At 42.5% G+C, this 14,540-nt stretch overlaps 1 protein-coding gene across 2 annotated transcripts; it reads left to right on the top strand.

The window, feature by feature from the left end:
- The first annotated feature begins 5,587 nt into the window (after nt 1-5,587).
- LOC100381927 (uncharacterized) lies at nt 5,588-13,618 on the top strand. Of its 2 annotated transcripts, none has more exons than XM_008670076.2 (4): nt 5,588-5,660; nt 5,790-5,897; nt 9,962-13,104; nt 13,236-13,618. In XM_008670076.2, exons 2-4 carry the CDS (start codon nt 5,883-5,885, stop codon nt 13,360-13,362), a joined length of 3,285 nt encoding a protein of 1,094 aa, XP_008668298.1. In that variant the 5' UTR covers nt 5,588-5,660; nt 5,790-5,882; the 3' UTR covers nt 13,363-13,618. The 2 variants fall into 2 exon arrangements, with proteins under 2 accessions (XP_008668298.1, NP_001348485.1); NM_001361556.1 differs by having other exon boundaries at nt 5,624-5,660; nt 13,231-13,522.
- Nucleotides 13,619-14,540: the final 922 nt, after the last annotated feature.

The following is a 14,540-nucleotide window of genomic DNA, read 5'->3' as shown; positions in this document are numbered from 1 at the left end:
AAGGAGTTATGATTTATGGAAGATAAATGTGATTTAAATATTAAACTATATTATAATTGAGTTAATATACATCATTTGAGAAAATATACTCCAAATAGTTAAGTAAACTTTAATCCAGATTATAACTTGTTTAGGAATCATATTATAGTCAAATCACTATCATGGTCTAGTCTAACTTTGGTTAAAAGGTATATTCTACGGAACATAGACTTAAACAAATATCTAATTATAAAAATATGTTCTATGGTACAATTACTATTGCCACTGCGTATACAATATTTTTATGAAGCTAACGCAATTTGAATGATCAAATCAGAGTTACGGTTCTCAAATTACGATTTTCCGAAGTTATTAAGCACCTATAGTAGATTAATTCAATTGAACAATTTTAATTCAAGTTTCATGGCTAAACAGAGATACTAGGTGATAGATAATACTAAAACAAAATTAATGTCTCTGGAATGAATCCATTTGGAGCTCAATTGAATTAAATATGAATTTCTCAAGTTTCTGGAATTATTTGTGTTTTAAAAATCAATTTCTAAGTTTATTTATCTGGTTTTTCTATCTCCTGGGCTGAGCACCTAAATCCAGGAAGGTCAGGGGCTAATCCATAAAAATTCCTTAGACTCGTACTAGGACAGACTGCAGGCTATTTTCAATTAAATACAAGGTCTCTTATGTTAATTCGCCACAGCGAAGGGGTACGCTACAATCTCAGCCGTTGGGTGCAACTCTAAGGGCCACGATTAGATCAAACCAGCCAACTCACCGGAGGCACTGGATCCATAACTGACGCTTTGGATTTTAAAATGCCTAGATCATGATCAAAACAATCCGCAACGGATCAGGCCAGACCGGTACATCTCCCTTCTAATCTCATCCATCCATCAAGATCTAACGGCGCACGCGATTCTCCCCAATCCCTTCACCGTTAGACGGCGGCGCCGCCAACGGCCAGCGGCGGAACATCGCTGGTGATCAACAATTTGGCGCCCTAGGTCACTACCTCAAAGTCCGAGAGTTTCTACGCGATACAGAATTGATGGCGAGCACGCTAGAGTAGGTCTTACCGGTCGTCTCGGCGCGGAGAGCATCCGGCCACGGCGAAGGCGGATCTGCGGCGGAGCGTAGGTCGACAACGAGAAATTGCAGCGCCGCAGAGAACTCCCACGCACTTCCTCCACTATGAAACACCTTCGCTTGATCACGTGAAGCCTCGATCTTGCCCTGAGGGCCGTCGATGGCTGTGAATCACGAAATCGACCCCTGACGGGAGCGGCGTTGTCGTGCGGCAAACTACGGCGCGGGAGCTAAGCCAATCGCTCGGTGGAGAAGTAAGGGGAGGGCGTCAACGGATCCGGCTTTTATCCTCCCGTTCCCAGCAAAAAAACTCGTCGCAAGGTGCCCACCATTATCATGCTCGGTTGAGATCACACAGGATTCGGTCGTGTTTGTTGCGTGGCATGGACTAGGGATAGGGACGAGCCTGATGCATCGGGTCCACGCAGCAGAGACACACGTGACGCGTAGGACGACCGAGGGACTAGCTAGGTGGGCCCATTGGTCGGTGTTTGTTCACGCGCGAGCGGAGATTCACTGGGCGGGCCCACGTGGCAGCGACACGGACGAGCGCGCGAGGGGAGAAAGCGGAAGAGACTAACAAGGTGGCCCCTAGGTGTCGGCGCGGTTACCTTGAGTTGGGTCGTGTGGAAAAAAAATGTTAGTGGGCCGAATTGGGTCCAAGGCCCAGGTTGGCATTCCTTTTTCTTTTCTTTTATATTTTCTTTTCTTCTTTTGTGTTTAGAATTCAAATTTGAATTTAAATCTTGGTATGAGGTTCACCATTGATCAAAATGTATCAAATTCAAATATTAGTGGAAGAAATATATATTCTTATTTATAAATTTATTTTATCCCATTTGTTTAGTATTTTCTTCTCTTTTCAAGTTTACAATATTCACTTCAAGTTCAAATTTCCTATTTTGAAGTTCAGATTTCCTTGTGAATATAACTTCCACTGTTTACAATACTATTATTTATTATTATTTTTATTATATATTTATGGAAGAAATAAATAGTTCCATTAAATCCCCTCTCCAATTTTCTGTTTTATTCTCACTTATACTTTGAGGTCCCAAGTTTAAATTATGACTCTTTATTAACATGCTCCACCACATATTCATAAGTATAAAATGCCTATAGTGCTTCATTTAATGAAATGGATAACCATTTAGTTGAATTGAAAACCTTTCTACTACTTCTTTTCTAATATAATTCCTGGTTTTCAAAATTCAGTCCTCAATTTTCAACACTTAAGCAAAATTTGAGATATCTGAATTTGCTATTTTATTTCTTCATATATTTATTTTATTATTATTATATTTTTTTCTTATACAAATTTTGGGCCTTACATAATCAATGGAGAGTCATGATCTCCGGGTAATTGGGAATCATGACTTGTGGGTAAAGTGTGCGACCTCTACAGAGTGTTAGAAATTGGTATATCAGTCGTGCTCACGGTTAAGAGTGGCCTTGGGATCCTCTTTGATTAGAAGAATTTTGAATACTTTTATAATGATGTTTAATGATGATGGTTATAATTATGATCTTTGGTATTTCCTCTTGGAGGGAGTATATTTGGGTAATAACTGGGTTTATTACTAAAACTTGGCTCTACTAATAATAATAAATACTAGACCAATTAAAAGCAACTGCTTAACCTTAACTCCACATACAACTAGTCCACTTTAGCTAAACGGGACATTTGCTGAGTACGTTGATGTGTACTCACCATTGCTTTAAAAACTACCCCACTTCAGATTGTCTCCACTGTATTCAGTGCTCAAGAGGAGATGCTGGCAACATAAAGGACTTTGATGAGTTTCAGGACTACGACGAGTTCTAGTTATCTTAGTGACAAACCCCCAGTCAGCTGCCTGTGAAGGCCTTATCTACTACGTTTCGTATTCCACACTTTGATTATGTTAATGACTATGTTATAGACTCTGTGAATGTTTTGGACATCTTTATGTAATAAAGTACATTTCCGCTATTTAATTTGAGCAATGTGTGTTGATGTCCAATTATGTAATCGCTGTGTACGTGAGTTTTTGATCCTGTCATGTATACGGTTCGCCTTCCAAAAACCGGTGTGACATTTTTGTGTAAATTGAATGAGAAAATGAGAGAATATGATGTTGGTTTTGCTGTAGCACAAGAATAACTTCGACCGGCTATGGTCAAGCCGAAGAGAGTTAAGACTAAGGCCTTGTTCGTTTCCACCGGATTGATGGGTCGGAATAATTCCTAACCGGATTGCTTCTCTAATTTATATAAACTTTGCTTAGGGCTTGTTCGTTTCGCCGTTAATCCATGTGGATTGGGTGGTATTGAGTCGGTTTAATTCCATAGCAAGTCAAAATACATCCCAATTCATCCCAATACACACTAATACACATGGAATTGAAATAACCGAACAAGGCCTTAGGGCCTGTTCGGTTGTATCGGAATAAGCCAGGATTTATTCCAGCTCATCAAAATATATATAAATTAGAGAAGTAATCCGGCTAGGAATTAATCCGGGGCTTCAATCCGGAACAACCGAACAGGGCCTTAGACGGAACGATTCCGGGTGTAATCCCATACAAACGAACAGGGCCTAATGTGACTTTAATTCTTATGGCCTCCTTAGACGATGAGAGTCCAACAACTCCCGTCAGTTCATTGTAGCCATCGGGAATTAAATAATTTATGTTGATAGTCGACGGGAATTAGTTACTTTTCATCCAATAACCCTGTCGGCCAGGTACCAGCATAAGACCTGACGGACGTTAATTTCTGTCATGTGAATGTCTAATGCTTTTTTATTGTGTGAGAAAAAGTTAGGAAAAGAAAAGAGCAGGGACATAAGAAATCGTGCATGCTTTACAGGATGAAAGGTGCAAACCGTGCTCCCTTTGGCAAGAAACACGCAAGGAATTGTGCATGCTTTTCAAAATCAAAGAGGTAGCCCGTGGTAGCCTGGTCCTCAAATTAATTGTCTGCGCACCTCTGCTTCTCCTACTGGTCTTATCCGTCAAATTTGTCCATCCGAAAGAAATATATTGCGTGTGCTAGTTTTTCGCAACATAAGTCCTCAACTGATGGATTAGATTAAAGCTTGCGCTGTTGCTGTTTCTTGCTTCGTCTTCTATGGAGGAAATCATCATGGACACGACGTCATTGATGTTTAAGATAAAAGTTGACTGGTTTTCCACATTAATTTTCTTCTAGCCAATTCTGGTTGATGGCGGTGCAATCAACATCGCGCCTTATATGAAACTGTTGGCTAGCTTGCGCAAACATGTGGCGTACCATGCTGTATATTACCGGAATCCGGCTCTTTGTCGAGTGACTGAAGCACTCGGTAAAGCTTAAAAAACACTCGACAAAAGCTTTGCCGAGTATGACACTCGATAAATAAGTCTCGGTGAACTGTATATTAGCAACGATGTCTTTGTCGAATACTTTTTGTCGGGCACTCGCAAATACTTTACCGAGTGTCACTCAGTACTCGACCTAGAAAAGTTGCTGACATGGCGCCAGGTGACAGCGACGGAGACTGTACCGAGTGCCACGGTGACACTCGACAAAGACTCCCTCTTTGCCAAGTGTCTACTGTACCGGTACTCGACAAAGAAGCACCCCGCGGGTCCTTCACTGAATTAATTTTCAATTGCCTCTAGAGATGGTGTAGATATGTATATCGAAATACAAAAACTTTAGCAATACTAATTAATTGATTCATGCAACATATATATCTTAGTACTGTATATGGAAAAAAAGGAGGGGTTGTTTTAGTACTGTATATGGAAAAAAAAGGAGGGGTTGTTTTATCTGTGCATCCCTATCTTAGTCCGTCTGTCGTTGTTGTTTCATGAGTTGGAGAAGTTTTTTTTAACGAACCAGGTAGGAGAGCAGAGCAGCCGATTATATTAATAAAGTAGAAGTGATCCGCACTGGACTAAACATCAAAACAAACAACATTTGTTTTGTTGTTTAGTGCAGTCCGGGCGGTTGGTTGTTGTTTCATGAGTTGGAGAATGACCCAAGGTTTAATGATGAGCCGTGACGACATTTTACTCACACAACAAAATATATACAAGATCCATATACATGGAAAATAATACCCAGGTTCCCTTGCTAGTTATTTTGAACATCAAAACTGTACAGAACATAATTTTAGCTAATGTATCTGCAAAACATAATGACATCGCTACACTATAAATCTACTTTGCATGACAATTATATGATTCGCATATATGCGATCCAAATATCTAATAAAACACTAGAGAAACTTTCGAGGCCTCTATATCCTTTTCAAAATGGCTAGTATTAATGATCCTAAGAAGCATTAACTTGTTTGATTCAAGGGCCACAGTATCTTTATGAAAGAAAAGGCAGGTGAATGTAGTATATATAATAAAAAAAACCAGGAGAAGAAAAGAGCCGGCGACATGCAAGGAATCGTGTGTGCTTTACACGAGGAAAGGAGAGCAAACCGTGCTGCCCAGGACATGGAACACGCAAGGAATTATTGTGCATGCTTTACAAAATGGAAGGGGCAACCTGTGGTAGCCGCCTTCTGGTACATTCTCAATCTTGTCTGCGCACCTCTGGTAGGTCTCCTTGAATTTTGTGGGATTCAAGTTCAGCTTCTTCTGCTGTTCTTATCCGACTAAATTTGTCCATCCCACATAAATGTAGAATAACTCAATAACATTTATAGATATGGTGTGTGCATGTAGGTTGTCGCAACAGAAATTCTCAACTGATGGATGGATTAGATTAATGATTGCGCTGTTGCTGTTCTTGCTTGGTCTTCTACGGAGGAAGTCATCATGGTGGTCATGCGGGTACTGCTCTTTTGCTTTCTCCATTAATGTTCAAGATAAAAGTTACATGGTTTTCTACTTCAATTTCTATCTAGCCAATTCTGGTGGGACTTAATATGTGGGTGAAAATTAGATTATATGTAACATCTGTGAAGCTGCAAGGTGAAGTGCAGAAACTTTAGCAATCCGAATTAATTGTTTCATGCAACGGTTGAAGGTATCAGACAAATAGGATGTTTATAGGATGGAGTTCTAGCCGGTCGTATTTAAAAGATTGAAGCAAACCAGGACAAACATCACAAGTACAAAAGCAATTTTAGATCTACATAGCATGAACATGATGGTTCTTTCACATTCTTTGAACTTAGCACAGTTCTCGGAATAGCTTACAATGTACGACAAAGCTTGCCTGTACCAATAAAAAATGTGAGAGACTTGACTTCCTCTAAAGCAACCTTAGCCATCTCAAACTCATAAGCCATGGAAGCAAACTTATTTTACACATTAATAAGTTTTTTCACACAAGCAACTCATTGATCACACTAAGTTTCATCAACAAATATGGACTGGATTTTAGCAGGTCAAGTCCTTTTATGGTATTTTCAAATTTCAACTTGCAATAAGATCCAATAAAGCCGAACAACTCTTTGTCGTATTGATAAAATATGAAAACCTATGTACTCTGTTGGTCACTCAAGCTAAGTAGCAGGTCCTTACACATACCTTCATGAATTACATCATTTGCCATTTTTCCACCTTTGAGGTGTTCAGCTTTAGGGCTTGTTCGGTTATTTTCAATCCATATGGATTAGAGGGGATTGATATGGATTGAAGGAGATTTTGACTTACTAGGGATTGAAACCCACTCAATCCCCCTCAATCCATATGGATTGGAGTAGAACCGAATAAGCCCTTATGGTTCTTTCTGCCTCTAGGAACTAATCCACCTCATGTCGCACCCTAAAATTTCCAAATTTTAGAATATAAACAGGAAGAAAAATTAATGCAACGATTTTTTGCTTAATTTTAAATTTTTGCCAATCCACACGTGTGACTCTCAATCACAGTGACTTATGTGTAGGGCCCACGCGTTGGAGTCGTCTCCTACCTAGTGTCCCTGGACTCGGTCGTCATGATTATTGGAAGGTCTAATATGAGGACTCCATAAATACAAATATGGCAAGAATATTATTGGGATAGGAGAGACAACTTAGAGTCCTAAATAGATAGTTAAATATCCCAACATACAAGACAGAGTCGTAAGTAGATAAGACAAGTTTCCAGTAGATAATGAAGAAACACTAGTAATTATAGAGAGTTAGATTCTCATAGGACTCGATTACTAGATTAGATTCATCATGTGACTTACACGTATTCATCCCTATAACCGCCCACCTCCTTGGACTATATAAGAATAAGTGGGGGAACCCCTACAGCACAGGTCAGAACATAATAATCAATAGCCACCAAAACATTAGACATATGGTATTATATCACGACTAGAGCCTGAACCAGCATAACCTATAAATTCCCTATCGGGGAATCCTCGATATAGGGATTTGAAGCTCAACCTTCAGAAGTTTCTGAGCAGCAGGAGTAAGCTATAAGGCAAGTTGTGTCCTTGATCACATTGTTTGACCTATACAATATTTACTATTATGTTCTCACCACAATTAGGTTAACCTAATGGGATCTAATGCGTTATACTTAGATTTTTTTTCCTATACCTTGTTTATACCTAGTTTTATTATTATTAGGTAGAAATGCTAGTGCTCTAACTTGGGTTATGGGATAAAGTTACTATACTCATATGGGTATTGATATACTCATATGGATTTTTTTTAGAAAATTGGATATTGTTTTGTTCACCTAAATATAGCTATATTCATGTGAATGTTGTTTTGTTAATTCTTGGACAAGATCTCTTTACTTAATTAGAACATAGAGAACCACATGAGAAAATAGAGCAACCACAAGGACTATTATGGCTCTAGTCTTGGCTAATTAATTAGGAAAGCTAGTGAATCTTACCCGAAAGAGGCAAGTGGGGATGAGTTGCTCAAGTATAGATCGGTTCTTGAGCTGATCTACCATGTGGTGGCTTTTTAGAGAAGGGAGGCCTATACCATCTCTACATTTAACCATAACAGGTTTTCTCATGCTACTGAAACTTTGTAAAGATCTCGTAGTGAACCCTACCAATTGTCAGGGAAAAGACCCCCGGGCTCCTGGGGCCCACCAGTCAGAGAGAGCGCATGGGATAGGGACCCTTGGACTAATGGGGACCACCGGTTAGTAGAGGAGTAAGGGAACCGTCTACCCAAGAAGCGCCCACCCCCGAATAAACCTTGAGGCACCAAGCTAGGGGTCGGGCGTGGCGGACCTAGCGAGGGGAGCCGAACAGACTAAAGGGAACCCACTCGAGTGGATTCCCCGCATGGCACAAGACTGACCCGTCATAAATGGCTGGCCGCATTAACTACGCTTGGCACCGAGCCACGGTACAAAGCTGGTCTGCCTCCTACTCATGACTTGTGACCCCCTCGGCCTGCAGCGCACTCATGACCTTTGAGCCCCTGGGTTGCAGTGCACTCAAGACCTATCGAGCCTAGGCCTAAGTGCGAAGGCCGTCCATAGGGCCCTCAACACGACGAGCCATGTTGAGACCCAAGCTACAGAGGCACATATATGGACAACATGACCTCACCAGGGTAAACACCTAATTTTACCACGGTGTAGTGGCTCCTTCTCAAAGAAGCTACCGGCTGCTGACCCCCACTTTTGCCTATAAAATGAGGAGGTCAGTTATGACACAAGGAGGCTGGATCCCGAAGAAGACACACAGAACAGAAGACACCCAACAGAAGGTAATGTCACATGCCCAGTGAGACCTAAAGACCTGGAGGCCAGAGCTAAGGCTTAGCGTAGGAATCCAGTCATATAGTCTATAGGTCCACCCCCCATATAAGAGACTTGAGAGCCCTTCCTTCCTCTCTCTCTCTCTCTCTCTCTCTCTCTCTCTCTCTCTCTCTCTCTTGTAACCCCTACTACGAGCATCGAGCAACAAAGGTGCATGTAGCGTGAGCTGCCGAAGACTAGATGTAGGGACGTTCTGTCCGAATCAGTATAAACCTTGTACCCATCGAGCATACCGTCCAGAGCCTAGAACGCGCACTTAGAAATTTACTTATTGGAGCGGAGGTTCGAAACACCGACACAATCCTTCTTGGAAGAGGTGAAAGGCCTTGCAAACATAGACATATCGATAACATGACTTGTGGGTAAAGATGTGCAACTCTGCAGAGCGTAAAATTCATATATCAGTCATGCTCGCGGTCAAGAGGGGCTCGAACCCTCACACGATTAAATTATGGAATTAAATTAAAATGAATATGCATTTTATTGTTGGTATTCCATTATGATGATTTATTAAATCGGGATGGTATAAACTTTGACCAACAAAATTAAAATGCGGAATGCCCAGCCTCAGACTATTCATTGGTGAGCCTTAGATTGCACTTTTTATCACTTAAGTGTATTCACACCGTTTTAAATTTTCTGCCTAGAATCAGGTCACCAAGATGAGGATTACTATGAAGAGTATGATGAGTTTTAGGTGTCTTCGCTTCAATCAACTTGCCTGTGCCTTGTTAGCGGGATAGTCGTGATAGCTGAGGTGCAGAGCGATAGCGGTGGTAGTAGGGGTCGTAGATGCATCTGGAGTTAAGCGGCTCCGTCCTGACCCGTCTTCCCTCCTGGCTATGTTGTAAACCTACCATAATTCATAAATAGTTCTCATAGTGAGCCATCTTTGATAACCATTGTCATTGGTATTTTAGAATCACGTGTGATAATAGCCAAAAGATATTCAATCCATAATGGGTCATGACAAACCTATAGTGTGAAGTCCTCGACATTTTAGGATCATCATTTCTGTAGCAGTCATTTTTGGTATGTACTTATTGATTTGTACAATTTATTAGAGCACATATATGTGTTGCTAGGAAAATTTATCAATCACTTATATCTAGGTTCAACAGAATGAGGTCCGGTTGACCATGACCTCATTGGTTCCTTTATTTCAGGCGATCTTAGCTACGAATATTGAGGAAGCCAAAAAGGATATATTGCAATATCATATGATAAGTCGACAGAAAAAAAATATATATTTTGATGGATGGGATGGTTTTGGGGCGTCCGCAGTCCTCAATTCCATAGCAAATGAACTTTCATCACAGAAAATGGATGCTCCCCATGAACTACGCTTTGACAAAGTATTGTACATTGACTGCTCTGAATGGAAAAGTAGAAGGGAAATGCAGAGAGCAATTGCAGAGGAACTGAAACTTGACCATGGAACAATGGCCATGTTTGACAACCAGGATGAGGAGGATGACTACGATGGAAAAGATAAAGAATCTAGGGATGTGATACGAAGTATTGCAATGGATATTTATCGAAGACTGGCGGACTGTAAATTTATGATGATTTTTCTTAATGGAAGTGATAACGAGATCGATGTCACTAGATTTGGCATCCCTCATATAACGGAATTCGGTAAAAACACAATCATTTGGACATTCAAGAGAAAGTTGTTGACGATTAATAGCCGTCATGATGAGATAGCAGAAAAGTTAAGATACAGCCACCTTTTCCTCTATGGATCAATTGTCGCAGGACCTAATCTGGTAAGTGAGCAGGATTTTTGTGCATTGGTGCATGGAGAGGCTACTACCATAGTTGCTCGCCACCAATGCATGCTGGATATGGATGCAACAATGGTGACAGAATGTTGCCTCTTTGAGCTATCCCTACATTACAATTTCCACAACATCACTAGATTGGGTTGGGATGCTCATTCTTCTAACTATTGGATATGTGCTGGAATTATAGCAGGCAATAAAAAAATGGAGATCGCAAATGCATTGCATGGAGAGATAAGATGGGAGTGTGATGCTCCTCTACTTCAACGTTTGCTTGAAGAATTGAGTCCTACCTTTTCAGTAAAGAAGATTACAAAGCCTCTAGTTGTTTCTATGAGGTGTCTAGTTAAAGATCGTCATTGGATTTCAATCACCTCCCAGGAACATGGATTAGATGGTGTCCAAGATATACCAGCAGGAGCATCGGCGGTGTTCTTGGCATTTCAAAGAACAGGTCAGCTAGAACCATATGCAAGATCAGGTCATCCAACATCACTTGAAGGACAATATTCCCCACCCATACTGCCACCTGGCATATTCAAATATTCTAGGAGCATTGCTGTGCTGGTTCTCTCTTATTGTGCCTTCAGTTTTGCATCACCTCCTTTCCTCATGTGCAATAGCCTAAGGTTCCTTGGTTTGGACAAGTGTAAGCACAAGCCAAGTGAACAATATTGTGATACAGATGCAGAGTGGACCTTCTTGCTCAGTCTATGGGTTCTCGAGATACGATACACAGAATGGGATGAGATTCTGTCCAAAGAAAAGATAGATCTCATGAGTAACCTGAAGGAGTTAAATATAGAGGGAGTTTGGAGCTGGCAGTGCATCAATCAACTAAGGAAATTAATACCCCACCTTTACAGGTTAAGGATTACCAATGCTAGGATTTATCAAGCAGAAACAGTAGATGTAGATGACTCATTTATGGACAAGGGAAAGCTACAGTTACTCGATCTGTCTGGCAATAGGGAGATGAAAGTTGTACCAGGTAGCCTATCAAAGGCAAGTAGCCTTGAGGTGCTTCTCCTTGATGGCTGCCTTGGGCTTGAATATGTTGGTGCGCTTCCACCATCTCTCAATTCCTTTAGTCTCGATGGCTATGGAGTAGCATCCCATTGGACACCATCTATTAATAATCTACTACCTCCTGAAAATCTGCGTCCAGCTTCTATAGATGTGAGGGATGCCAAGATCTCCAGGATATGCCTAGAGGGCTGCACAGGATTGGAGAATTTGTTCCTACGTGGGCTACCTAATCTTGTGGAGCTGGACCTATCAGGAACTGGAATCAAGATACTTGACTTTACAACTATGGTGATTCAAGTCCCATGTCTCAAACGATTATTTCTGCTGGGCTGTGAGCGCCTTGTTGCCATAATATTGGAAGAGAAGTGGCCATACGATATAGATACACAACTAGAGCTCCTATGCATTGACACACGAGCTGAGACGGGATATTCTCGGCCATGTATTGACCATACCAAAAAGTCCTTCAAGCTACAGATACATGCCATTCTTTCGGACTCAAGGCTTGCTCGGTCCTTGTTCTCAATCATAGACTACCACATTTGCAACAACATTGTGGATATTTACTTTAATATCCTTGTCACCGATGTGCCCACTGTGTATAGTGGGGAGGATGTACAACCTGAAGCTGCCCACAGGGTGGTTGCACTTGCACAGTATGGTGATGTCCCTGCCACGGCTGGCGATGTTCCCATGCAGGATTTCCCACCAGCTCCAACTAGAGATTTGGATCGCCACGTAGGAATTGCCAAGGTGAGCCGTTGTCTGGACTGGGTACAATTCATAGAGTTGTCTAACTCCCTGCACCTGCATGACAATGACATCTCAACCGGTGTAAACATAACCCTGGCCGGCGAATTCTACTACCTCAGGCAATGCCGTGTGGAGAGGTGCCCCAAGTTGGATACTGTCTTTCCAAGAACAGATGACTTCAGGGCTCTCGAGACGATTTGGGCATCGGATCTCCTGATGGCCCGCTGCATCTGGGGCAAAGGTCGTCCGTCTTACATGTCTAACTTGTTTGACGCACTACGGCACCTCAACTTGCGTGCCTGCCCAAGACTCCAGTTTGTGCTTCCAGTCTGGGTCTCCTCCTTCCCCAGATTGGAGATGCTCCACATCGCCGACTGCACAGACCTGAGGCATGTATTCGTGCTGGATGAAGAGCACCGAGAGGAACGCATAGCGTTCCCCAATCTGAAGGCCATGCACCTGCACAACCTCCCATCGTTGTGGCAGATATGTGAGGCCTCGATGCTGATGCTGGCGCCCGCGCTCATGACCATCAAGATCAGGGGCTGCTGGTCCCTCCGCCGACTGCCATCCATGGAAGGCCGTGGCGTACACATGGAGAAGCCGACGGTCGAGATCGAGAAGTATGTATGGGATGCGCTGGAGTGGGACGGGGTGGAGGCTGGCCACCATCCCTCCCTCTTCCAGCAGCCACGACACTCACGCTACTACAGGAAGAAATCGCTCCGGGGATCTGTCCTCAGGTACTCTTTTCCCGCTAGCATTCTTTGTCCTGACGCACGCTAATTCAATATGTTAGCTTTGCTTATTATTAGATGCTTACTGCTGGTTTCTTTTTTTCCTGTCTGGCAATGTCGTGCATTGCCTAGTTAAGCTTCGAAGAACGCGTTGGTTCTTCAGCTACGGCCGGGTCATCGCGCATTGCATGGATGCGTTGTGCTCCTCCACTCACTGTGTTCTTGTTTTGTTGGCCATCGATTGTTTGGGCCAAGATGGTTTGATATTTAAGGTGTGATAAACTTTTTTACTGTCGTGTGATAAACTTACAGGTGTGAATCAACTGTTAGATATGATATGTCCAGCATATGCATGTATCGTTTCTGTTTTTCTTTTCATGGGTTTCTTCGGACTCTGGAGCTTCAGTTTGTCCTAAAACATTGGCATGGCATGCCGATATTTCAGTGTGTAAGGTTGAAGGTTGATGTTTCAGTCTGAACTATTTTCAGTATAAGCATTGCGTCATTATTTTGCTTCGCATTGATGTGAGGATCTTTGGTCTTGTTGTGACGCTGGACACATCAGAGATCACTTTGGTCTTACAATTGTTTATGCTCGGTTTTGACACATTGTCGACATGTCATTGCAATGTAACTTCCTAATCAGGTAGCACACTTATTGAATCTGCTCCAAAGAAAACCACCTAAAATAGGAAGCGCTATGGCCGATTTTTTTCTTTTTTAGCCCTATTTTCGAAAAATATTTATGTTTGGACCCCCAGAAATTTTATATGCAATTTTGAACCCGATACTCGGCGCCATAGGCTAGGGCGCCGAGGTAATACAGCTCGACGCCATAGCCTATGGCGCCGAGCTGTGACGTGGCAATAACGGCTCCCTGCGCCTAGGGCTGACATGGCATTGACGTGGCACCGACGCGGCCTCGTAGCTCGGCGCCACAGATCTTGGCGTCGAGCTGCGGAGGCCTATAAAACCGGTCGTGCTGCTGGCCGAGAAGACCATATTTCCTCTCATTTCAAAACTTCGTCAAAAATTGTTGTATTCAAAGTTTCGAGTTGCGACACTTCGTAGACCAAGGTATGGTGTCTAACTGATTCCTTTTGTATATTGGATTGTACTCACTACCGGAATCCGAGACTTTGCCGAGTGTTGGCTTCTTTGCCGAGTGCCTTTTGTCGGGCACTCGGCAAAGAAAGCTTTGCCGAGTGCCGTACTCGGTAACGTTAGGCACTCGGCAAAACGTGCTTTGCCGAGCGCTGAACACTCGGCACAGAACGGCACTCGGCAAAGACAACTTTACCGAGAGTCAAACACTCGGCAAAGGGGGCTCTCGGCAAACGGCCGTCAGCGGCCGTCCCAAAGCTGACGGCCGTTAGTCTTTGCCGAGTGTCATCCGTTGGCTCTCGGCAAAGAGGTTCTGTACCGAGTGCCACATAGTAGGC

This window comes from Zea mays, chromosome 2, assembly GCF_902167145.1.
Source record: "Zea mays cultivar B73 chromosome 2, Zm-B73-REFERENCE-NAM-5.0, whole genome shotgun sequence".
In the NCBI taxonomy this organism is placed as follows: Eukaryota; Viridiplantae; Streptophyta; class Magnoliopsida; order Poales; family Poaceae; genus Zea; species Zea mays.
This window is presented reverse-complemented; position numbering and strand designations above follow the sequence as displayed.

Excerpts from the sequence above, each read along its gene's own strand:
- LOC100381927 (XM_008670076.2), top strand. Across the intron at positions 13,105-13,235 it reads CTCCGGGGATCTGTCCTCAG|CTTCGAAGAACGCGTTGGTT; the intron begins GTACTCTTTTCC and ends TGCCTAGTTAAG.